At 33.7% G+C, this 25,920-nt stretch overlaps 2 protein-coding genes across 4 annotated transcripts; one reads left to right on the top strand and one right to left on the bottom strand.

Moving 5' to 3' along the window:
- Positions 1-5,365: 5,365 nt before the first annotated feature.
- LOC106105270 (protein ENL-like) lies at positions 5,366-18,355 on the top strand. Of its 3 annotated transcripts, XM_013285563.1 has the most exons (4): positions 5,366-5,569; positions 5,648-5,733; positions 15,744-15,930; positions 16,864-18,355. In XM_013285563.1, exons 2-4 carry the CDS (start codon positions 5,698-5,700, stop codon positions 17,478-17,480), a joined length of 840 nt encoding a protein of 279 aa, XP_013141017.1. In that variant the 5' UTR covers positions 5,366-5,569; positions 5,648-5,697; the 3' UTR covers positions 17,481-18,355. The 3 variants fall into 3 exon arrangements, with proteins under 3 accessions (XP_013141017.1, XP_013141019.1, XP_013141018.1); XM_013285565.1 differs by lacking the exon at positions 5,366-5,569 and having other exon boundaries at positions 5,650-5,748; XM_013285564.1 differs by lacking the exons at positions 5,366-5,569; positions 5,648-5,733 and adding an exon at positions 10,856-11,012.
- A 2,236-nt stretch (positions 18,356-20,591) lies between these two features.
- LOC106105254 (46 kDa FK506-binding nuclear protein) lies at positions 20,592-25,626 on the bottom strand. The gene is made up of 8 exons (XM_013285538.1): positions 25,450-25,626; positions 24,857-25,084; positions 24,249-24,427; positions 23,540-23,688; positions 23,186-23,417; positions 22,674-22,838; positions 22,068-22,240; positions 20,592-21,444 (listed from the first exon to the last, which is right to left on the bottom strand). The coding sequence occupies exons 1-8, from the start codon at positions 25,457-25,459 to the stop codon at positions 21,363-21,365; spliced, it is 1,218 nt and encodes a 405-aa protein (XP_013140992.1). The 5' UTR covers positions 25,460-25,626; the 3' UTR covers positions 20,592-21,362.
- Positions 25,627-25,920: the final 294 nt, after the last annotated feature.

Genomic DNA, 25,920 nt, shown 5'->3' with positions numbered 1-25,920 from the left:
CGATTCAACTGTTTAGTTCCACAACTAAAAATCGAGTAGTGCGCACTTCCATGTAACCTCATAGGTATCAAAGCGGGACTAAACAGTAATTCGATATTTTAGGTTCTTAAATGAATAACCCTTTGTAAACATCAGCAATTTGACCTGTATTCCCTTTACAAGTCGGCTGTTATTCATACCGCGTTGAGTCATTATCAATCGAAGTTTTCGATAATTTTGGTAACGGAAATATACTCGATAATTTAAATTTCGAACTTTACATTTTTAATAATCACCTTATCATATCTGACAGGGCGTGAGCCGATAAATATGCTCATGGCAATTATACCTAGAATAATTACAACTTTGCTTTTTTGTTTTATGCTCTGTAAGTGCCAAGAATTCAAGTCACTAAGTCATTATCCTAGTTGATAACGGGTGTTTCCAGATGAGCCAATCCTACGATCGATCGAACCAGAAATAAAATCAACCCAGGAAACATCCTATATTACTAGTAAATTAAAAAAATCTACCACTTTAAAAAACTACACTTTAACAGTGGTAGAGCCCGCCTTAACATCTTAGCATGAATATTTCGGCACGTCCCGCGCAATAAAAAAAATACAGATTGACCTAACTCTCGGAATTCAGGGGAACGACCGCTGCCCTTTACATCCGCAATTAAAGATGCATCAACTTTTAATCTATAAGTTAGGGGATACATTCCTCTATATGCGTTCTACTCCGCCAACTCAATACTTACCCTTACCCGTCTCATTATTCGTCATATTAAACAGTGGGAAGGGAAACATGACTAAAATTAGGCGTCCGAAAAATTTAAGAATGTGTATATTAGAAGAAGTTTGAATGTAGCGCCAGTGGTGTAGAAAATGAGAAGCAAACTGTTAGCGTGGCATGACATGCGACGAGACGATGGGAGCATAAACCAGAAAGTGTTAAGATTGGATGTGGATGGCTACAAAGGTAGAGGAAGACCGAAGAAAGTATGGATGGATTATGTGAAAGAGGATATGCTTAAGGAGTGGATTCAGATATGACGTCTGATAAAGATGTATGGAAGAGCAGCACATACTGTGCCGACCTTCTGTAAGGGATAAGGGCAAGTGGATGATGACGACACACACATTCATCAGACGAAACGCCTAGTCACTGTCAATACAAGCTAATAAACTATCTTTTGAATTATAGTTTCGAAAAATGTAAAATTGATATAGAAACTACTTTAAAACCTAACTATTTTTTAGTTACATTATGTTGCAAACGAGCGAACGGACACCTGAAATCACTGAAAATGGGAAGCGACCTCTGCCCATAGACAGCCACAATTGCTGATGACAACTACCCTTAATAGACAAAGGAAGAGACGCACGTAAAGAGTATTTATACACCTTCCTGTGCATCTCAACTACAAATCACCTTTCCCTTCTCTAGTTTTCATATAAGAAGAAGATGGAAAGGGAAGTGGACTAAAATTCGGCTTTCGACACGCTCTACCTCATCGGCTGGTAACGCCCAAGTTAATTCTTATTATCTGATTTTAAACTATTTAACATATCGGAACCATCAATATATTTATTTATTTGTATATTAATTTAAATACTTGTTATTATTGTTATCTTGTCAAAGTAAACAACGTGTCGTAGATTATATTAACAAGAATTTTCTTTAATTCTATTGAAATATCAAACACCGCTACTGGTGGTTATCCCTACCATCTCAATCAAGATTATAAATATGATAATCTGTGGTAGATTAAATTTATGATTGAAATCACTCATCAAATCCTAGATGCAAATGATGAGATGCGAACGATGATAATTGTATTTAAAAATATCTTATAAATTCATCAATACTTTTAATTAGGGTTGTAACGGAGACCGTTCTAATGGAAGCGGATGCGGATGCGGAGGCGAGTACGTCACCTCTCCATAAACGGAGGGTAATAATAAAATATTAATTGCGATTTATTAAAAACTAAAGTTAATTCAAAATAAAGATTGGTACATAGTTACAAGACATAGTTTATTATGCAAATATAATGTATAACAATTAAAGTTAGTTGACACATCACGCCCGCATAAAGGATACCTAATCGCCCCACTCACGTTATAGACGTAAATTGACCTCCGTTATAACTACACAAAAGAAATAACGGAAGCGAACGCGGAGTTATCATTTCTTGCGGAAATTCCTCACTTGCAGATGCGGAAGTGAAGTTCCGTTACAACCCTACTTTTAATACAGAAATGTATGTTTGAAAATTCAAAATCTACTTATTTTTACAAAAATAAGAAAATTGGACAGTATATTATTTTTAAAGGTAGAGTTGACACGTCGAATGCTAAAGTAATCTTGCCTCCGACGTGCCAAGTGAAATTCTCCGAACATTTTAATACGTAAGACCCTAATCCGTTCGAATCCCGTAACAAGATCACTATAAATAAGAAGTAAAGTTTGTCAGACTTGTTGATTAATTAATTTACTTGTTTATTGGTGAGTTAATAAGCGCATATTTACATCGAAGATATTTTAAAAAGTATACGAAGCTGAAGTCAACAGCTGGTTGTTAATAAAAAAATGTATTTTTTAATTGTCATTGTAGTCACAATGATTTTTTTCTTTATAATAATTCGTCATCGGTCATCAGTTTATGACGTGCCAGTGTCAGTCGGATCGATAACATAGATCAAAGAAACTGATTAAATTAGGTATTATTTTATTCCTAGAATCAGTACATCCTGTATCGCTAAAAGCAATAAAGTATATAAAAAACTAGCTTTCACCCGTGATTCCGTCCGCGTGAGAATAAAAAATAGTTTAAAACATAGTCTATATTACTCACTGACAACGTAGCTTTTTAATGGTGAAAGAATTTCTAAAATCGGCCGAGTAGTTTTTGAACTATTTCATTACAATCAATCAAACAAAGTTCTTCTTATAATACTAGTATAGACAACAAATAATTTTGCTTTGGAAGTTTCAAGAAATTCAAATAAGTTCACGTTAATGGTGAGCAAAGGTTACAAAGAAATTTTGAAACACAAAGAAGCTGAAACTGAACTGATTGTAATTTTCTTTTCACTCCACCGGCAAAGTATGTCAAGTATGGATTGGATTGTGTGAAACAGAATATGCGTAGGAAGGAGTGGATTCAGATATGTCGACTGATAGAACTGTATGGAAGAGCACATACTGTGCCGACTGTAGGGATAAGAGCAAATTGATTCATTCCATCGCAACTTGTTAATGGCATCACGGATAATTAACGAGTACGATTAGTAAAATAAATAACAATTCAGTCAAGCTATTGACCTGAGATCCCCAAACTTCCCATTTCCGTGGTCCCCCTTTCTTATTAGTTTTTAGTGGTTCAATGTTCAAAACCAGTCAAACGTAGAGTCCCTTGTTTCCAGCGATCGAGGACCCTGCCGGAGGATCTGTGGGGATCCGGCAGGATCACTTTTAGAATCACTGAATTACACTTCAATACATGTCATATAAATATTATAAATGCGAAAGTTGAGATGGATGGATGTTTGTAAGAGTTTGTAGCCTAAACGGCTGAACGGATTGCGATGAAATTTGTTATAGTTGCAGAGGATAGTCTGGAAGAACACATAGGCTAGTCACTTTCGTTTTTTTATACCACGCGGACGAATTCGCAGGCTAAAGCTAGTTAATTAATAATTTTTCCAATAAATAACATGCAACAAATGTATCGCTACCTGCAATGAAGTACTAATAGACAAAAGAAAAGTAGAGTTACTTTATAATGTTTTCCCATAAATAACAAGTGATTTTAACCATCGAAACATGTTCACAATAGTAACATAGAGTAGGCGTGCCAAAAAACAGACATGTAATTTGTTCTATGCGGCAAAAATACCGCATCGAAACCAAAGTATTATAACCTAGTGACCCCACAATGCTTGTATTACAATTTTTTTTATACTTATTATGCAGTCATCGTCTCACTTTATATGCCCACAAAGGGGTCTGAGCTTACCCTAAGTAAGGGGTGATTAGGCCATAGTCTTGCTTGCAAATAGTAGGTTATTATGCCAGAAATACAAGACATTTTTGTACAGAGTGTAAGAGCGGGTACACACCTTTGACTAAATTATTGCACGACTATTGTGCGATTGTCGATTGTTTCGCAGCCAATCCAACTATTTAGTTGCACAACTAAATAGTGCACTCCATGTAAACTAATAAGAATCAAAGTGGGATTAAACGGTTTTTTTTTTAAGTTTTTAACCTAGCGCTTGACTTGATCCCACCGACTGAGAGTGAAGATGTGGTCGAAATATGGTACAAGCTACCCTAATAAATACTCATTCACTCTTTTCTTGAAGTTCCCTACGTCATATTTGGACGGAAAAGCCGACGCTGGCAACTTATTCCAAACCTTTGCAGTACAAGGAACGATGACTCAAACTTCTTTGTTCGAACTCTCGGAATATCAACTCAAAATCAAAAGCATGGGTTCCAGCCACAGTTGCGCCATAGTTTAGTCAATGGTGTGCGCGTGCTCATAAACAGGAATTCATGGATGACAGTAGTAGCAGATTTACAAATGATATTATTTTTCTCAAAAATCCGTTTTACTGAAATGTGTTAATAGACATCTTTTGCATATTGGACGGATTTAGATTTTGTCCATTTCCTAATATCCTTGAAAACATGATTTATGATTTTCGTCATACTTTGAACTTTGAATACAATGTAGTATACGCCTGTTAATTTTTAAAAGCAATAAAACGTCGTCGCGTAACGTACAAAAATAAATTCAACGACTTACAGAATAAATTAGCAGAATTTATTATGTTATTTACGTTGCTAATTTTTTTTACAATATACTCATGATTAGCATGCAAAAAATAATCATTCTCATTTTTTATGCGTCATTCTTTCATTGCAACTTTAATAAATTACATAACTTTAGTTATCTTTTTTGTTTTTAAAGTTTTATTTTACCGCCATCTCTTATAATTTTATGTAAACAGCAACTTATTTAAATTGCGTTCTGTGTTATAAAATTTTACTAGTGTTCTATGCTTAAAAGTAATTTAAGTTTATTTATTTCTACAATGTTTTAATGAAAAATGAACTAAATACTTACTTTTTATTTAATACAAGCTATTGCTCACGACTTTGCTCCCGTGAAATTAAAATATGGACTGTGTTACTTATAGAAAAATTACCTTTCTAACGCTGAAATCTTTTTTTAAATCAATATATACAAAAATACGAATATTTTCTCTTTATAATATTAGTATAGATAGCTTATATTTTCGTGAAACGGAACGTCCGGACAATTTGTATTGCGTAGAGCGAAGAGGGAAGAGGAAGCTCGTTCGGAGGACGGAGTGCTCACGTCATTCGCATGCCGCGCTCGCCCCGCGCCTTCCCCGTGCCCGCCGCGCTCCCATTCGTCGTGTCATTCAACGAATGATTCAGTGATAAACCCGCCTTTACGTAGTTCTGTCAGAAATGCCGCGAGTTTGACTTCCCACCGGGAATCAAGAGCAGCCTTCATGCATCTTTGTTTACGTTCAACGTACCACAAGTGAGATTTAATGCATTTGTTGTGTTTTATGTTTGTGGATAAGCCCGCCAATATCATGACCTCGACGGCCTGTTACAGATGTCATCCGTCACCGCACGAGCAGCGGCGATTTTATCACATTTTAGAAAATGACTGAAGGTCTCCTTAAGAAGTATGACAAGCCGGTGAGTTCTTAATAGGTAACATCGTTCGAAATAATAAAAATAAACATTTTAAGGCGTTCAAAATAGACCCTCAAGTGACACATATTTCACCTACTTACAAATGTTTGATAACAAAACGTTTAAATCACTATTTTAATCATTTAATGCTTCCATTTTGTTTGTTTTAATGTACATATCTATTACCTATCGTTTACATGATCACCTGCCTACAAGTTTGTAAACAATTTTTATACTGTCGTCAAGAGAAATTTTCAAGCCGACCGCCGTCCGTCGCGTACCAAATATAACTGGTTTTAATGTATACAAATAATATCAAATACTCACAAATTGTTTCTTATAAACATAGTGTACGGCTTTAAAACAATCATACTTATACTAATATCATAAATGCGAAAGTTTAGATAGATGGATGTTTGTTAGAGTTTGTAGCCTAAACGGCTGAACGGATTTCAATGAAATTTGGTATAGATGTAGAGGACGGTCTGGAAGAACACATAGATTACTCACTACTCACTTTTGTTTTTTTATTACGACGCGGACGGAGTCGCGGGCGTAAGCTAGTTATTAATAAACAGTTTACTATTTTATTTTATAATATTACTTACTAATGGTAAAAAAATATATGAGACAACGAAATTATAGTACAAAAACACACAAGGAACAATAAACTACGTCGTATAGCCTATCTATATCTATACCATTATAATAAAGCGTAAACACACACTTCTTTGTTGCCTAAGATGTCAGCAATTACAACATATTTTTGAATAAATCCTTTTGCAATAAAAAGCCCTACACTTACGTCACGCTTTAGACTATATATTTTCACGCCATTAAACGGGGTTAAATATTTTGAATAAAAAACCTAATGTGAGAAAGAGACCATAAGTTGCTGCCAACAAGGAAACAAAATTATCATGGATTGTCATCGTGTCATGTCATTTTAACATTTGCAATTAATAATTTGAGACATGTAAACAATAAAATAAAAATTTCACAATTTTATGCGGATGAAGTCGCACGGAAACAGCTAAATTGACAATAAAATAATTTAATCTCTCTAAATACAATGAGTTACCGTAATTAAAAGAACAAATAAACCTAAAACTTCAAGATATTTAAATTCTTATCATCACGTTAATACACGTGTTTGTATCATAACTATGTTTACACATATTTAGTCTGTATTTAAAATTAATACGGACTAAATATATATCGATAATGTAATGATCAGGAACGAAAACGATTTCGTATTGTATTGAAGCAATTAGAACACTAACTGTTCCTCCGACTTCGTCCACGCAATATTAAGATAAATAAGCAAAGAAAGTAAAAAAGACCCCACATTTCGTCGCGCGATTTTAACCTAAACTATTTAACTACGTCGTAGTCTTTGACTCCAAAAATCAAACAAAAAAATGGGACACACCAGCAAGCACTGCCTTTCGGATAAGAAAAGAATTTTCAAAATCGGTCCACTAGCGGCGGAGTTATGACGTAACACACATAAAAATTAAACATATGGATATTTTGAGTACCTCCTTCTTTTGGGAAGTCGGTCAAAAAGTATCCTATAATACGGACATACAGACAGACAATTTTTTTAATGCGATTTTCGTTATCAACGCGTATTTGCGTTCAATCAACTTCCCGAAATTCTGGAAATTTATTTTTGATATTACAAACAGACACTCCAATTTTATTATATGTATAGATAAGAACAATATGCAATTAAGATAAATTAACTCCATTCAGCTTTGAAGCAGAACCTTCCTAAATCGTGAGTTATACATAAGAGATGGATGGATTGCGTGAAAGGTGACATGATCCAAAAGGGAGTGATGGCTGAGATGACGTATGATGGAGTTATTTGGAGGACAAAAACCTGTTATGCCGACCCTACGGGAGTAGGATAAGGAGGATGATGATAATGAGGGACCTAGGATTCAATAGGATCTACAACAGAACCGGGAAAAAATAAAACCGAGGGTTCACAAATCGAAAGATATACAGCAACAAGAGCTCGAAACTCTACATCAAATCGGGGAGAGTGGGTAAAACTAAAAAGAATACGGTTAGTGAAAATCTTTCCCTTTTTGATCGACTTCCCAAAAGGAGGTACTCAATTCGTCTGTGTGTTTTTTCTATGCGAACAATTTGTAATATTTTATCATTTGAAAATGCTAAATATCTCTTCGAGGATCAAAACTTTAGTATCCTTATATTGTTTCTACAAATTTAGCTACGAGGTAGCATGTTTTAAATACATATTATGGTATTACACATTGTTATAAATATTTTATTTTAAAAGCAGATTAATATCTCTTTAGTACAAGAGAAATTGAGGTCGATGCGTTAGGCTTATGATGCAATACTTGAACTACATTTAAATATGCACACAAGTACCTAGGTCTCATTTTAAATTAAAAACACAGTCTAACAGACTCATTATCAATTTGTTTATTAACTCACGTCATTATCAATCTTAAAACAAGTGTTAAAAAACTATTTAGCTACGTCCTAGTCTTTGATTCCAAAAATCAAACAAAAAATGGGACCCTGCAAGCATCACTTTTGGTATAAAAAAGAATTATCAAAATCGGTCCACTAGCGGCGGACTTATGCTCTAACTCACAAAATAAAAACAAAACATACATACATATAATTAAGTACCTCCTTCTTTTGGGATGTCGGTAAAAAAAAACAAAAGCGCGTGCACACACCTGAAAATTAACAGTCGAATATTTTTTTATACAATTGCTCTACTGATTGATTACGTAACACATATTAACGCTAATTTGAATCATAGAAATTGAAGACGACATCTTTAATATCCGGCGCGGAATCTTCCGGATAAATTATACAAATGGGAATATTATGCAGGCGAAAACGTTTCGGCAGTAAGAAATCAATAATAGGGGCGTCGTCAGAGCAACTGTCCTCACCCTTAGTGAATCGAGAAATTTAAAATATATAAAAACTATCATATCTGTAATCATACTTCATACTAATATTATAAATGTGAATGTTTAGATGGATGGATGGATGGAAAGATGGATGTTTGTTAGAGTTTGTTAAACTGTAAACGGATTTCGATGAAATTTGGTATAGATGTAGAGGATAATCTGGAAGAACAGATAGGCTACTTGCTTTTGTTTTTTTTCTAATTCCTCGCGGACGGAATCGCGGGCGAAAGCTTGTAACATAATAGTGTCTAAACCTAACTCAGATTAACTGGCGACCATGCAGAAATAACGGCTTCAAACGCTATCCAAACTAGAGCATATGAGTCTAATCCTCCGAATTCTAGAATTTTTTGGAAGGGGTCCATCATCATCATCAACATCCACTTGCCCTTATCCCTTACGGAGGGTCGGCACAGTATGTGCTGCTCTTCCATACATATCTATCAGCCGTCATATCTGAATCCACTCCTTTCTTAAGCATATCCTCTTTCACACAATCCATACTTTCTTCGGTCTTCCTCTTCCTTTGTAGCCATCCACATTCATTCTTAACACTTTCTGGTTTATCATCGTCTCGTCGCTTAACATAAGGGTCCATCAAAGATTATAAAAAATATAGAATAAGCACAGTTGATTACACATGACATATTTTTAACATAATCTCACTAGCGCTACCTGGTGTTCGATTGGGAATTAAATTAAAAATCGGATGGACAAATAATTCAAACACTGAAAGTCTTGGCGTGTCAAATTTGACTTTAAAATATTACAGTACAAAGAAGTTACCGGTGTACAAAATGTTGTTCCTTTTATCTAGTGTACATATTTCTTGAATGTCTTTGCGGTCCGCGAGGAAAATTAATTTGGGAACCTCTAATCTAGATGGAAATTACGGCCGAATGGTAAAACGACATAACAATACGTAACAGCGTAAAGGATAAAACAACGCTTAAACTTTAAAATCCATTAAAACACTGAACACATCGTTTCATAATTACTGTTATTCCCAAGTCCTTGACCTCAGCGTGTCAAGTTCGCAGAAACAATCAACGTAACTTCTTTTCGTCGGGGTTTTACGTTGTTTTCTACGAAAATGTGACATCTTAGGCAACAAAGAAGTGTTTGTTTACGCTTTATTATAATAGTATAGATACGCTTCAAATGTAATTTGTTAAAGTAGGATACAAGCCTTTGACTCCGTCAGCGTGGAAAAAAACAAAAGTATGTAGTCTATGTGTTCTTCCAGACTATCCTCTACATCTATGCCAACTTTCATTGAGATCCGTTCAGTAGATTAGGCTACAAACTAACAAACAGCCATCCATATAAACTTTTGCATTCATAATAGTATGACGTATGGTTTAAATATGCATACTCGTACTTTAGAAAAACGTTACCCTACTAGTAGGGTAAAAATAAATCAGTGTGTATGATCGACCACTCTAACGCACAGGAAGTGCAAGTTTTCTCTGATCGTTCAATCAATATTAATATATTCCTCATTGTAGGCCAATATAACTCGAGCGTTCGATATACTGCGGTTGCGGTACAAACGTTTCTTTCATTAGCCCATTTAATATAACGATAAAAGAGAACGGTACTTACGTAAGGATGGTTTACGATTCAGACTAGTGTTTGCCGGCGAATCTTCGCTAAAAGTTACGGAAAACTGTCTATTACATGTTTATAACTACTAGTTTTCACCCGCAACAACGTCCATAGGATTTAAAAAAACAAAAGTAAGTAGCCTATGTGTACTTCCAGACTATCCTTTTCTTCTGTACCAAATTCCATCGAGATCCGTTCAGCCGTTTAGGCTACAAACTCTAACAAACATCCATCCCTCCATCCATCTTAACTTTGACATTTATAATATTAATAAGATTTAATAATATAAAAGAATATAAAAATATCATACATTTGTGTTGTTAATTTAATATATGTTTATTAAAAACCACATTATCAAATATTTTTCAGCAAAATAGGGACATTTCTGGTCACCTCAGTTCAATAATAGCGCAATGAATGTTTGGCAAATTTCAATTTGTGCTCTCCAAAATTATACTTCATAAAAAATACATATAAAACCTCTTTTAAAACTCTATGCTTTGTACGACGTCAATTTGTAATGACAACGTTGATGGACGATGCCTATCTTTGGACAAATAACATAGAAATATTCTCTATTATTCCACAATCAAGATTATAATTAAAGTGTTTTTTTAATAACTTAATTCTAGATATTTTACCGAAATTTGTTTATCGTGACATTCGTATTTGATATATTTCAGTTCAATTCGACTTTCAATTGAGGTTAGTTTTATTTTTTATTTATCTTGTAATATCTCTTTCAATTTAAATCTTATGGACTTACTTTTTTCTCGATTTAACCACAAAATACATAAACTGTGGTAATTTGCTATAACCGCTGTCATTTAATAAAAAATTGTAATGAAAACTATAATAAAATTGGTAACTAGACAAAGAAATAACTCCCACGTCCGTTCTTCTTCCTTTAATATTTTAAGTCTCTACTATACTTGAAAGCAGTCTCCGTAAGTAGTTTTTGAGTTTGTCATGGGCAAACCACTCTTATGTAATTACTAGCTGTTGCCCGCGACTTCTTTCACGCAATATTAAGATGAAAAAGTAGCCCGTCTATGCTACTCTTCTGTGAAAGTCCGATCGAAATCGGCCCAAACCGAGTTAACCCGGAACAAACGCGGCATACAGAAAGATGGACAGACAGACTAACATAAAAATTAAATGCGATTTTCTTTATTCTATCTATACCAAATTTCATCGAGATCCGTTCAGCCGTTTAGATTACAAACTCTAACTAACATCCATCCTTCCATCTAAACTTTCGCATTTATAATATTAGTAAGATAAAATAGATATGGTAGTTATAAGATCATGTACTTTCTGCTAACCTATCAGACATTTCAAATACACAGAAATTAAAAATGTTTCTTTGTGAATAAAGGCTTAATTTCGATGTTCAATTCAATATTCATGCAACAATACCAAAGTCCAATGGACTACATATGTTAAAGTGGACGGAAACGTGAATAAATTCGAGGAAAGAAATACTAAAATATGCAAACAATTGGCTTGATTTTTTTAATCGCTTTAATTTTGATAGTGGGGCCATTTATCGACAGGGAGTCGATTCGTTTCGTCATCGATATCGATAATCCTCATCGAATCAGCTAAATCGACTTATCATTCTATTGGCCAAATGCCAAATAACAGATACAGTTAAGGAAAGCAAAATACCAGTGAAATAGTGTTTTTTTAAATAAACTTTACGTTATAATAATGCTTTAGTATTATGTACTTCATCTTCCTCCGTACACTTCTCCTGTAAGGTCCCCCTACGGGAGTAGGGTCGGCGCAACAGGTTTTTGTCCTCCAAATAACTCTATCATACGTCAACTCAGTCATCACTCCCTTTTTGATCATGTCACCTTTCACGCAATCCATCTCTTTCTAGGTCTACCTCTACCGGTGTACCACACTTATAACTAACGTTCTCCTTGTAACATGCGATACATCCATCATAACACGCCCATACCATGCTAACCTTTTACTCCTTACCTTCTCTACCACTAGGGCTACTCTCAAACTTCCTCTAATATACTCATTTCGTATCTTATCCATTCGTGTATATACTATGTACTTATTTTATTCTTTTTTCGCACCGAAATACGCCAAAAAAGAGTAGGGCAGCGCGCATAGACATCTACTTTCGTAAATATTAATTGTATGAAAATTTATTAATAGTTGTTACGGTTTTTATTACTATTCCTATTAAAGATTGCTTAATCCATCCCTTAGTACAAATTATAGCAACCAAATAGTCACCAAGTTACGAAACGTCCTTGAGTGTGGCAGTACGATGTTTAGTTTAAAAAAACATTTATATTGCACCGTTGTATAATCAGTTATACAAATGTTTGTAACATACTACATGTATATAATAATTTTAATTCAATCACATCATTACATATAAGAAACTACGCAGTACATCTGGTAATGATCAAACTATATTAACATGTCTATTTTAAAGACCTACTGCATATATTAATGGAGACAGTGGTACCCGCTTTAACATCTTCGCACGAATGGGCCGACTCACCCGGTGAAATACCACCATACAGAAGACAAGCGTGAAGTGGGAGCAATTTCGCGTACAGTCTGATGAGTGTCGGAATCCTAATTTGAGTCCTTTTCCCTTTCCACCCTTTTCTTAATATGGGAAGGTATTAAATTACATGGCAGAGGAGACTCATAAGTAGGGGAAAAATCCTCTTTTTATGCGTCTTCTCCTCCGTCGATTAAGGGTAGGCAACTCATCGGCAATCACGGATGTCTATGGGCAGCGGTTGCTTCGCTTTTTCGACGGCTTCAGGTGTTATTTATTAAAAAATAATTTTAAAAAAAATCAGACAATATTAAAAGGTAAACATATAAATTTTTGTTCGTTGTGTTGTGTTTTAGGTGCGATGTGCGTACGTGGGAAATCTTTTAATGTTATTTAGGTTAGAAACATTCGAGTATTAGTTGGTTTTCATTGAAATGTCGATGAATAACGCGTGTTACGTCATATCGACGTAGAAGCGGTCGCTGACCCGATGGTAATATGCGAATTATTTTACGTAATTATGTAAGAAATAAATATAAGTGAAAAATGCTTCATAAACTACTAATAGTCGAGTGATGTTTAAATCGATATTTATCTACCCCCCCCCCCTATGTTTTTTTATAGTATAAGGTAGCAAACGACCAAGCGGCCACCTGAATCCACCGAAATTGAAAGCGACCGCTGCCCAGAAACATCCGCATTTGCAGATACGTTGCCTACCCTTAATTGACGAAAGATACGTACATAAAGAGGACATTTCCCCTTCCTATACGTCTCATCCACTGTCAAATCGAGTTTTCCTTCCCATCCTTTCGTCTTAAGAAAAGGGTTGAAAGGGACTACAATTAGATTACACATCATAGAACTACTTCGCATACCATTTTAGGAGAACTGCCCTCTAGGTGTAGGTAATTTATGGGCTGGTAACGTCCGTAAATATTTGATTAAATAAATTTTACAAAATCAAGCTGTCCTCGCGGAGAAAAAATAACTTTGTATTTCGGAGTCTATGTCTTTATTTCATATTTCACTAAGATCTGTTTTAGAAAACATCGTAACAAATATCCATCTAAACTGTAGTATTTATAATATTAGTAAGACTATTCGGATAATTTATTTAAATAATTGTTAGTACTGTAATTTCGATGTTGGTAATGTCAAAACTGCTGCTAAACTGCGTGCCCGTGTACTGATAATGTTTATCTAACACGTGTGACGTTATTGTATGAACAACACATATGGAACTATCACTGCGACCTTTATGCATCACACATAAACTAGCTTTTCTCATGCGGCTTCACCCACATGATGTCGCATTTCATAACTTTTCCCCAAATTATTCATCCTCCAAATGAAATAGCGTGAACATAAATTAGAGCCCTAAGTAGGATTTTTTGACCGACTTCCCAAAAGAAGGAGGTACTCAATTCGTCTGTATGTTTTTTTTTTTATGTGTGTTACGGCATATCTCCGCCGCTAGTGGACCGATTTTGATAATTCTTTTTTTATCCGAAAGGTAATGCTTGCAGGTGTGTCCCATTTTTTTAGTTGATTTTTGGAGTCAAAGACTACGACGTAGTTAAATAGTGTAGCTCAAAATCGCGCGACGAAATTTCGGGTCATTTTTGCTTTCTTTGCTTACGTAGCCTAAACTATAAGACTTACATAAAAATCATGTATGGAAGTATTGTAGCCCATTAAATTTTCTAAATAAAAGTCCGCGATAGCATATATCTATCTCTTAAGGTTGTCGCACAATAACCACTTTTTTCATCAAAATATCGCTCGAAATCTACACCCAACTTTCAACGCTATTACTCGTGTTCGGTATGAATCCTTATCCAAATAAATGTGTCCATCATCAAGAGAATTTAATGTAGATTATAAATGCCCTTCGAACTATGTAATTCCGATCAATAGTTTAGGAGATATCATAAATAGCAAATTACGAGTCGCAAAAAAAAATACCAACTTTTAAACGAATCTTATGATAATTCGCTTCGTAATCGCTACGTAATCTGATAGACGTCAAACTAAGGAATTTAGTGTGACCCTACCAAAAGTAACTATTACAATTTTAGTAAGATTGTTTTCACAGACTACGCTGAGAATTGTATGTTTTTGTATAGTTTTGTTTGGCGAATCTCGCGCACGTATTTTCAAGGTCAAGGTCACAGGAAAGGAACGGATGTTGCGTTTGGCACAGTCGTTATAAGCATAATTTCCGCAAAAGGCAAAATAAACACTTAATGTTGACATTGAGGGAATGGTGACTTCGAAAGACGGACGTAAATCTCATTAAAATAATAGGGTGAATAGTTTTATCAATAGATGGCGTTACTTAACTTTTTTTGTTAATGAATTAAATATGCGGAAAGCAATATATTTTTTTGGAATATATTTCCAATACAATGATCAGATATTGTATAAGGAAGACATTAAAACAGATTAAGGAATGAATGATTAAAAAACTTTTTTTTTTCACAGCACGAAATATAGTCGTAAATTCGTAAATAACGTTGAGATATACAAATTAATAATATTTTTTTTGTGAAATATTAAACAAAACCCTTTTTGAAATTTGACCAATTATTAGAGAAAACCAATCTATGAATACGTAAGTAATAATTATTAAAACGAAATATTTGGATTTTTAGATTTTCCTTTGTTTTTGATTCACGTAAAAACTATTGGGCCGATGTTAAAAATTTTTTAACCGTTAGAAAGGTAGTTTATCTGTGAGTAACATAGGCTATATTTTGTACTATTTTTTGATCCAGGTGGGCGAAGTCGCGAGCAACAGCTAGTAATAAATAATCATATCAAATGTTACAGCATATTCAAGCCATCTTTTTTTCACTTTACAATTTATTAATAACTTTTTTTATTGTTTTAAGATGTGTGTCCGCGTGTGGCTGGAAGTTGGGCATGCTTGCGCGCCGTGCCGGTCACCACTGGGACGCGCGCTCGCACTGGACTGGCGTGTGTGGGTGCGAGCCGCGCGGGGGGGAGACCTCAGCGCCTTTGTGCATAAGGTCGTCTTCCATCTGCACCCTGCAAGCGCCTTCGTCTACCCCAAAAGAGGTAAGTTCTCCGAACATTGAGTACCTAAAATGAGGCAAAAAAATCTAAGTGGTACTTACGGAGGGAATAGAAGTTGGAGACGATTATTCCATACCCATTTTATGTGTTAGTCTACACTCAATTAGAACGAAAAATTGTCAAAGCAACATATACTGTAGGTCAAAAGTTTAAGACCTTTTTGTACCTATTTTCTTTTTAATTTTGTTTGAACAGTATGGTACATAACCGATAAACGATTATTTTTTTAATTTTTAACACAATAACGCATAAATTGACCTTGTTTTTTAAATAGTTCCCCATATCTACTTGTAATGCAGTCTCGCAGTAGGATCGCTGGCTATTGTAAATTCAAATTAAGAAAAAACTGCATTCGTGATATAAAATCTAATATTAAAAAGTCTATAAAAATGTATACTCTATTATTCTGTATTGAATACGTTCAAATCAATATAAAAGTTTAATAGGAAATATGTATTTCTCTATTGCATAAATATGAATTATTTGTATAATGTTTGTGAAGTAGAAAAAGTTTATAAAACTGTACCGAATAAGATTCTTTTAACTGTTAAGATTCAATAGAACGTATTTTACAAAAATTCTTTTTCTGTGTAAAGCTGAGGCAATTTATTTTTTGTCAAATACATTAAAAAGTGAGAGCCTAGCTAAGAAACCAAACCGATATAGGTTCTATGCAAGTGCATTTAGTACGTAATTTTAGATAACTTATTTAATTGATACTGTCGCTTTAAACTCAGAGCAACACTTCTCGTTAGGACTCAGGTTGCGCGCCAATATCCATACTTCTTGTGACATTGACAGCTGTCAGCTAGGGACGTGACGTTTATGCCGATAATCTAGAGTTGCGCCAATTCTAGCACGGTACTAATTTTGTTCTTAACAGTTATTTATTTATTAATTAATATATTGTTGCAGTGCTCCACGAGCCTCCGTACGAGATACAAGAGTCTGGTTGTGCTTCCCTAGATATACCCATACACGTGTACCTGAAATGCACCAAGAAGCCAAAGAAAATCCGTCTCCGCTACAGTCTTCATATAGAGAACAACAGCATGACAAGTTCAGAGTCCAAATACGTCTTCTACGACTTTGAAAATCCTTCAGAACAACTCTGCACAGCTTTGATGAAGGGGGGAGGCGAGATCATTGCAAGAAAGGGATGCACTAGTAAACGCGGCGACGATCTATTCGTCCTTTTCTCAGACGACGATAAAACAAGGAACGGAAAGAGAAAATATGAATTTGTCGAACCCATACGTAACAACGGAAAGAGAGAGACAAAAATGTGTATACTCGAAGAGATTTGCTCAAAATGTGGCGATTCCGACTTCAAGAAACAGCTTCGTTCGGTTTGTATGACTGACGATGAAATAAATCGTGTTTCACAATTGTATTTGGCTTACAGCACTTATGAGAAATCAGTTGACGCGTTAACTTTGCCTCCGATATCCGACCCCGTTTACAGTTTGCCGGAATTGCCCGCGCATTTCAAGATGGCGTTAGCTAATGTCAAAGACTACACTTTACAATGACATGTGCCTTTTTTAAATATATAATCTGTGCCATGCAAGACTTGTTGTGCCTAGAATATTATAGTGTTACTTAGCAACAAAATATAGTCAAAATATATTTTATATTTTTGAAAATCTTAATATAGCTATTTATTCTCGTTAAATTAGATTATTTATGATATATTACTGTTAATTCTACCTTCGAGTGCTGTGAGAAAGATCTCATGACCATTTTATAAGTGTCAAAAGAACATGTTATCAATGGAAGTCATATATTTTTATTTAAAAGAAAATTGTGTTTACATAGAATAGTAACGTTTGGTTGTAAAAAAATGGTGGTCTCTAGCGCCACAATATTACATCGTAGTTGGATATTTTGTTATATTTGAATATTAAAATATTATGTTTAAACTTTCTAGATATACTTAAATATACTCAGGAGGAATTACTCATGAAATTTAAAAGCTCAAAGGATGCGAATTATTATTTAAGTGAAAAAATTAAGTCGATTATTTTTCCGATAAAGAAAAAAATTTCTACTCAACTTTTCACTGTATTAAAATCACAATTTTAAACCAATAGAATTAAACACATGAAAAGTCTTCAAAAATCGATATGAAAATAATTTATTACATATATAAAATGTATGAAATACTTCAATTATATGATAAAAATGGTTACTCTTTTTGTTTGTTTGTAAAAAAATTTAGGCCAATGACCGCAATAAGGATCTATGCTTTTATTTGCTAATTTTTCATAGTTTGTGAACGTTTCAATTAATTTAATTTATCTGTTGTAAGTACAAGTACTAAGTACTTATACATTTTTTTATTGTTTAAACTTTAAGCTACGCAAAAAATATTATTCCTAATATTAAATTGAACAGGGTATTAGATGTACAGTTATATATTTCTAGTTTAATTATAAAGTTTTGTTGTATTTAATTTAAATAAATGTAAATAATAGTTAAAATTACAAATACATATTTACAAATATAAGAAATCTACTGATATATTACGTAATATAGAAAATATCAAATTATTTACACTTCATCTATTTATTGATATCCTATTGTTTTCCGAATGAAGTTACCCATACTAGATCTACTAGAAAATATGATTTAAAAAAATAAAACAATTTTCTATTTTAACGCAGTGTTTCATTTTTGTACCCAAGTATGTTTTGCATAAACTTTTTTTCCTAAACCTTTCAAGATTTTATTAGTATACGTGAATTTCCGTCGCTACATTTCATCATTTATTTACATCATCCTCAACTTTTCACCTTCCATCATTCTCATTGATCAATCTGGCCAACTTTAGGATTGATTTAAAACTAATATCGATGTAATTAAGGGGTTGGTTGCGGCCCGCGCACTCAAAAGTTGCACTATTAAGAAACAAAAGTGATTTTATAACATCGTGATTTAAAAAATTCTCCATTAAAACTCAATGTGTGTAATATAAAAATTAATTGTTGCAAATCAATATTCAAGAATAATTTATTTTTCATGTTCCTTTGTTCCATGGAGGTCGCATCCATAGATTCTGATATTTTAATTGTCTACGGATTAAACGTCAAAGTCAAAGTTTTATTTTGACGTGCCACAAAAAAATCACGACTGCAATAAAAATTACAAAAACAACCACGCAATTTTCTCTGTAAACTGGCCTGTGATTAGAATACATATTTTAATTAATTACATTTAAAAACCAATAATCAACATGGTATGCGTTCCGTGTTTTATCATTCCAGTTCTTTTGTTTTTGTGGCACAAATTCATTCAACCTTACGTACTACGTTTCTGGAATCCTTGGGCTGTTAAAGACGCAGATGGAAATGTTAAGACTGATTTCCCATTCAGTTGTGAAGGCGGAGTCTGTTCATTTGGAAAAAAACAGATTAAGAACGAAACTGAAATCACGGAGCCAGAACCAACGGAAGAGAATCCACAACAAAGACTTGACACGCGAATAAAAAGTGATTAGAAAACAAATTGACGAAGGAAGTTAGCAAAATATTCTACAAAAAAAAGAAAACTGTATAGAATAGTATAGAATACTATGATTTAAAAATCCTGAGTATTATATATCCCTAGTATTTAAAAAAAGCGAGGTGTCCAATATTTAACCTTGTCTATGACAACATAGGAAATAACTATGTTGTATTTGGACATAAGTCAAAACCTAGAAAACTTATGTTGGTTATTCCAAACAGGCATTTAAATATTATTTATTGTTAATTTTATTTCAAATAAAAGTCTTATAAAAAATGGTATCATCATTTCCTTATATCTCCAAAAGAGACAATCTTCAGATTCTTTTCCTGCTTAAACACATTCAGTGCGTGACTTGTCTGAGGTCACACTAATATATGAAAATTGTATTGACAATGGACAATGAGAATATGAATTCCATCATACCTATGAAATACCTAGTTCATTACAGCAGAAATAGCAAAAAGTTATGACTAATCTTACTAATATTATAAATGAGATAGTTTAAGATGGATAGATGGTTATTATAGTCTGCGGCCTAAACTGCAGAATGGATCTTGAAAGCAGAAGTTCTGGAAGGATACATAGGCTACATACTTTTGTTTTTGTAATTTCACATAGTCCCAGGCAAAAGCTAATCAGAGAATACCACCAAATTTTCAATGGATTTTTTTTATCTGTAAAAATGGATAGATATCTGTTGGGAAATTATGAATCCTGTTAAAGTTCCATGGATAGTAGATTCTATTATTATTAGTTTGAATCTTTACCACCACCAGCACGAAAATGGTAAAAATCAAATAATCACATACTTATAACTTGTCCATTTTTCAATGTCAATGTACATGCGTTTTTGGGCCATTTGTTATCCATAATGTGACCTACTTTGAAAATCACTTGCCCATGTGATAAGAATTTGGTTAAACTTGGATAGTTGGGTTTATTATTATTTCTTCCGGTGGAAAAGACCATTTGTAAACTCATAGTTTTTGTAAGGAACAAACAAAAAAGAAAGAAAACAAATAAAAAAATAAGATAGTAATAGGTATAAAATAAAGGGAAATAAGAGATAAAGAAATTCAAAAAATAGTAATTTAATTGAATGAACCCTGCATTACTTAATGAAAATTAACAACTGTGTGTTCAAAAGTTTATTTTACAGTTTTCAAGTCAAGTATACTTACGATAACTAAGCACAGAAAATTAAAAATTAAATGATCAGATAAAAAAAATTTAAACTTCATCTTCACATTTTAATCAATTACAATAAGTAAACTAAGTTGCCTATGTTTTATGCTAGTCCACTAGTATACGTTTTGGCCTATATTTGATCAAATATAGTATTCACATGATAAAAATGATTTTTTTACCTTATAACCATAATTTTTAACGATGGCAATACTAAAAATCTATTTTTTTAGGTTGGCAATACCTTTAACATTTTACATGACATAAAATTTAATTCAAGATCACAGCCAGCCTTTAATATGCCTTAAATTTTCTCTCATACAAAGTAAATAATGTACCATAAAAAAGTTCCATTTACAGATTTTTATTATCTTCAGGCAACGAAATATTTGATCAAACATTGGCCAATAATTGTCTTAAGTATTACTTAGCTTAAAATGACTTAAAAAAATTATCAATATTTAATATGAAGAATCTGCAAATGCTAACTGTTTACTAGATTTTACAGCCTTAATATACGCGGTATAAAGTTAAAAAAGCTAAATTTGAAGTAATTTTGCTTATACTCAGTTTATTCCACATTAAACTTTATACCACGTTTATTTGTAAGGCTATTATTGTTAACAATTTGCAGATACTTCATATTGGCACATTATAAATGCACACAGCATTCATTTACAATCATAAAATCAGCGAGGAAACTCGGGTAAATGAAAACTTTATTTAACATTCTTCAATTCCACCTCAAACGTGAGGGTTGAGTTTGGCGGAATCACTGGCAGAGAACCGTTGGCACCATACCTGTACATAAAAGTTATATTTATAACTAACTGTTGCCCGCGACTTCGTCCACGCAATATTAAGATAAAAGAGTAGCTTATAATATAACATGCACTGAAGGGTAGCTACCCATATATTATAAAAAGTAGCCAGTCTATGTCAGCTGACTGACAGGTTACTTTTTATTATCTTAATATTGCGTGGACGAAGTCGGAGGCAACAGCTAGTTGTGCAATAAACACACAAGACATGCGGGAATTGGAAGTAATTTTCTTCTAAGAATAGGGAAGGAGGACTAAGTAGAAGCACAGAGAAGGCATTTTAACTAAATCCTGAAGGTGGAATTGGTAAAAATGTCTTCTCTCTGCGCGTCTCTTACTCTGCCTAAGGCTAATGTTGGAAATATATATGTCAGTGGGAAATACCTACTGCGTTGGCGCAGCGACCCAAAGTGGGTCTTGTCAGTGGGAAATGGTCACTTTAATTTTAAATAACTTATTTTAAGGTTATCTTGGTTTGACTAAAATCACAAGCCAAACCTTTTATTGATATACTCTTTTAAAAAAAATATATACCTAAGTATGTTTATCTGTTTTCTGAGAAAACAATTTCTTGTAAATAATAAACAAATGCAGAAAACTTACGCCATCGCTGGTGGGCAGACGATCTTCCTCTTGCCGCCGACCTTCATCCCAGCAACTCCAACATCCCAGCCCTTAATCACCTCCTTAGCTCCCAGACGGAACTTGAAACCTGGGCCCTTCAAGCAGTTGTCGAACATCTTGTTGTTCTGCTTCAAACGACCTTCGTAATACACCTGGATAAAATAACGTAGACTTAGTAAGAACTAATGTAAATACGAAAGTTTAGATGGATATTTGTTAGAGTTTGTAGCCTAAAATGCCGGAAAATTGGCATAGATGTACATAGTTTGGAAGAACACATAGGCTACATACTTATATTTTTATTCTACTTGTATCTATTGGAATAACTCGGAAACAATTGGGCCGATATCAAAAATTCTACCACCATTAAAAATCTATGTCATTGGTGAGTAAGCATAGGATATACTTTTTATTATTTTTTTATTTCACGTTGATGAAGTCGCGAGTAAAAGCTAGTAAACTATAAACCTAACTAAATGTAATATATTTCCCAAATATCTTCTATATTAAATTGAAAGAAAGGCTACCTAAGGATTTTTTTTATTCTGTTTAGAGATGCAAGAAACAGTTAATATTATGTCTTACCGTAACAACTTTGCCAGGCTTGGCGACTGCTCCTGTGCCCACTTTAAGATCTTCAATGGCCACTCCACCACTCAAGTTCTTCTTCTCCCTCTTATCACCTTTTTCCTCTTCCTTTTTGGGTTCCGCCTTCTTCTTCTCAGCCTTTTGCGGTGCTTCCGGCTTCTCCTAATCATATAAAAATATTATTAAAGTAATAAAATGGCATGGGAATATTTAAAATATTGAAAGTTGTTTAAAACTAAAGATTTCTTAAAAAACTAAGATTTTTTTACTTCATAGAGATTTAAGTTTTTTTTTAAGTCATTTTGGCATGGGTTATCTCATTCTTTATAAACATTTAGGTTTGAAGTTAACGTTTTAATAGATTTTTCAGAAAAAATATTATAGTTTTTACAGATAACTACGTAATTATTTAAAAAAAAGATTAATTGGTGGTGAAGTTGTATTAAAATCCCGCTTCTGTCATTATAAGCCACAATTACATACAAATTGTTTATAAAATTTAAAATCACCTTAGTTTTCTCAACACCATTCACTTGCGGTGTCTTTGCTTGTTGCAACTTCTTTCTGAGTCGTTTCCTTTGGTTCTTGGTCAACTTGGACATATCCACTTTAGATTCGTCCTTGCTTGTGTCGAGAGTGGTGTCCGCCTCAGAACTCTCGCCCTTGTCATTCTCATCGTCATCTTCATCATCTTCCTCACCTTCTTCCTCTTCTTCTTCCTCTTCGTCAGAATCTTCCTCACTAAGAATATTTAATTTGTTCATGACTATGCTTAAGATAATAACACCTTACCTAGACTTGAGTGTCTTAAAAAGACACTAAGGGTCCATTCACACAAACAGAAGTTAACAGTACATATTTACCTGTCATCAGCTTCAGCGGATGTATTGACTTTGAATGATTCATCATTCTCATCAGTGTCTATTTCTCCATCAAGGAACTTCTGCAGATCATCCTCTTCCTCATCAGAGTCGGAACTTTCCTCAGCAGCTTTCTTACCCTTCTTTTCTTTCTGTATAATTAAAACTTATTTTAACAATAACTCTTGCTACCACAGAATGTGTGTAAATCAGCTTTACAAATCTATGAACTTGACTAATATGTGAATAACGCCTAAAGTTTCGAATCTTTTGCAAATCTATACTATTATAAAACATAAAATTTAGATTTTATACTTTTGTACATTTTGAAGTAACTCAAAAACAACTGAGCCTATTGCGATAATTCTTTCACTATTAAAGTTATTAGTAAGTAACATAGGCTACATGTTCAATTCCACATGGAACCTCTTGCAACTTGCGTTGCTAAACAACCAACATCTTAATTGGAAAGGCACCTTAAGAAATTAAATATAGAATGGCTTTAAACTAGAAAAGGTTATATTTACAAAGTGATCTAGATGTAATAATTGTTCAATTACAGTAGAACCTCGATAACTCAAACCATGGTAACTTAAAAACCTCTATAACTTAAAATATTTTGTATTTCCCTTGGACTTTAACTTATAGAGGTTCTACTGTATTCTGTGTTCCAAAATAACATATCAAAAAACATTAAAACCGCACAACTCACCTTGGCCTTCTTATTGCTAGAAGATTCCGTGCTGCTATCCAGCTGCTTCCTCTTGTTCTTAGAAGACACGGGTGCTGGTGCTTCCTCTTCCTCCTCTGACTCTGCTTCCTCTTCTTCATCAGACTGCTCTTCTTCAAACTCAGGGTCCAAGTATCCAGTCAAGTGGACATTACATTTACCTTAAAAGATAAGTTAATGTCAGTTATTTAAGATAATAAATTATACTAATACTACATATTTCATACTAATTTTATAAATGCGAAAGTTTACATGGATGGATGGATGGATATTTGTTGGAGTTTGTAGCCTATACTGTTGAACAGATTTAGATGACAAATGATCATCAGATGTAGAGGATAGTCTGTAGAAAACACACGCTACTCACTATAGTTTTTATTACATGCAGACGGAGCAGCGGAGGAATTCCAGATTTTAATTAAGTACTTCTTGGAAATATATATCAAATCATAAAGTTAGTTACTTTGTTAAACCAATTATTATATATCTTATATTCTCTTGCCACATTGCCATACTGTAGTGGTTCATAAATACCTATTTTTGTTGGAATGAAGCAATTTTAAGTAATTTATTATCATACAGTTACTTACCATTAGTTAAAAATGCAACCGAGTCTCCCATCTTGAAGTACAAATCTAATGGTACTTGTATGCACTTGTTCTTCTGGAGTGTGCAGACGAGGAAGTTTTTGCCATCAACCACCACCATCACTTGGCAAGGGTCATTATCACCTGTCGATATATCCATCGCCGCTTGCGAAATGTGGAACGGCTTCTCCACCACTTGGGTGTACCGTTTGTTCGGTTCCATAATAAGTCCTAAAAGGATAGATTTTATAACGTATTTTAGTTTAATAAAATAGGTCTTAGATTTGAGTTAAAATTTTTATTGTAATTAACATACTTCGGTTTATAAATCATAACAAAAGTTAATATGAATTTTTGGCTTTCGGGGAATGAACGCGTGCATGCTACCCGGGAGACAAGATAGCACATTAAATACACTTTAGCGTAATATTTCACAATGAAAATAGAAAAGCAATGCCAAAGGCAGCTGTATAGATCTGTTAAGATCTCATTCATATTCATTTAAACTTTAATCAAAACGTAAAAATGCAGGAAACATGAAAGATACCATAGTAACACGTGGTAACAAAATGCGGCCGGCTAATTGCAAAACTTACCCCAAAACATTTTGATAGTTATTTATAACAACTTAGTCAATGCTTAGTAAACTTAAGAGTAATATTTAATATCAGGCGGATCACAATTAACTACTAAAATTCACACTGCGCAAGCCGCTTACACGATTCTCAGACAAGGCGGTAAAATTAACGAACGAGAATGAAATTGGACTGAAAATTGAAATATTGAAGGAACGACTATTGTCTATGGTCGATTTTATCGATTCTGCAACGTGAAAAAAAATTATTTAAAATCGATGTACTCAAAGTTGCTTTTTAGAGGAAAAACAAAAGGCGCACATTGGGCTGTATCCAGTTGCTCCATAGACAACTTTATCTGATGTTTGAAATGTCTCTTTTTTTGCTTGAATGTGCTTTGCATCAGTAAATGCATACCTTATAACGTAATAATTATCTTGTATCGATGTTTTTGGCGCAATTAGAACGTTTTCTCTGAAAATTTGTATGGAG

The sequence above is a fragment of the Papilio polytes genome, unplaced genomic scaffold (assembly GCF_000836215.1).
Source record: "Papilio polytes unplaced genomic scaffold, Ppol_1.0 DF823177.1, whole genome shotgun sequence".
Taxonomy (NCBI): domain Eukaryota; kingdom Metazoa; phylum Arthropoda; class Insecta; order Lepidoptera; family Papilionidae; genus Papilio; species Papilio polytes.
The sequence above is the reverse complement of the archived record's forward strand: the minus strand, read 5'-3'. Positions and strand labels throughout refer to the sequence as shown.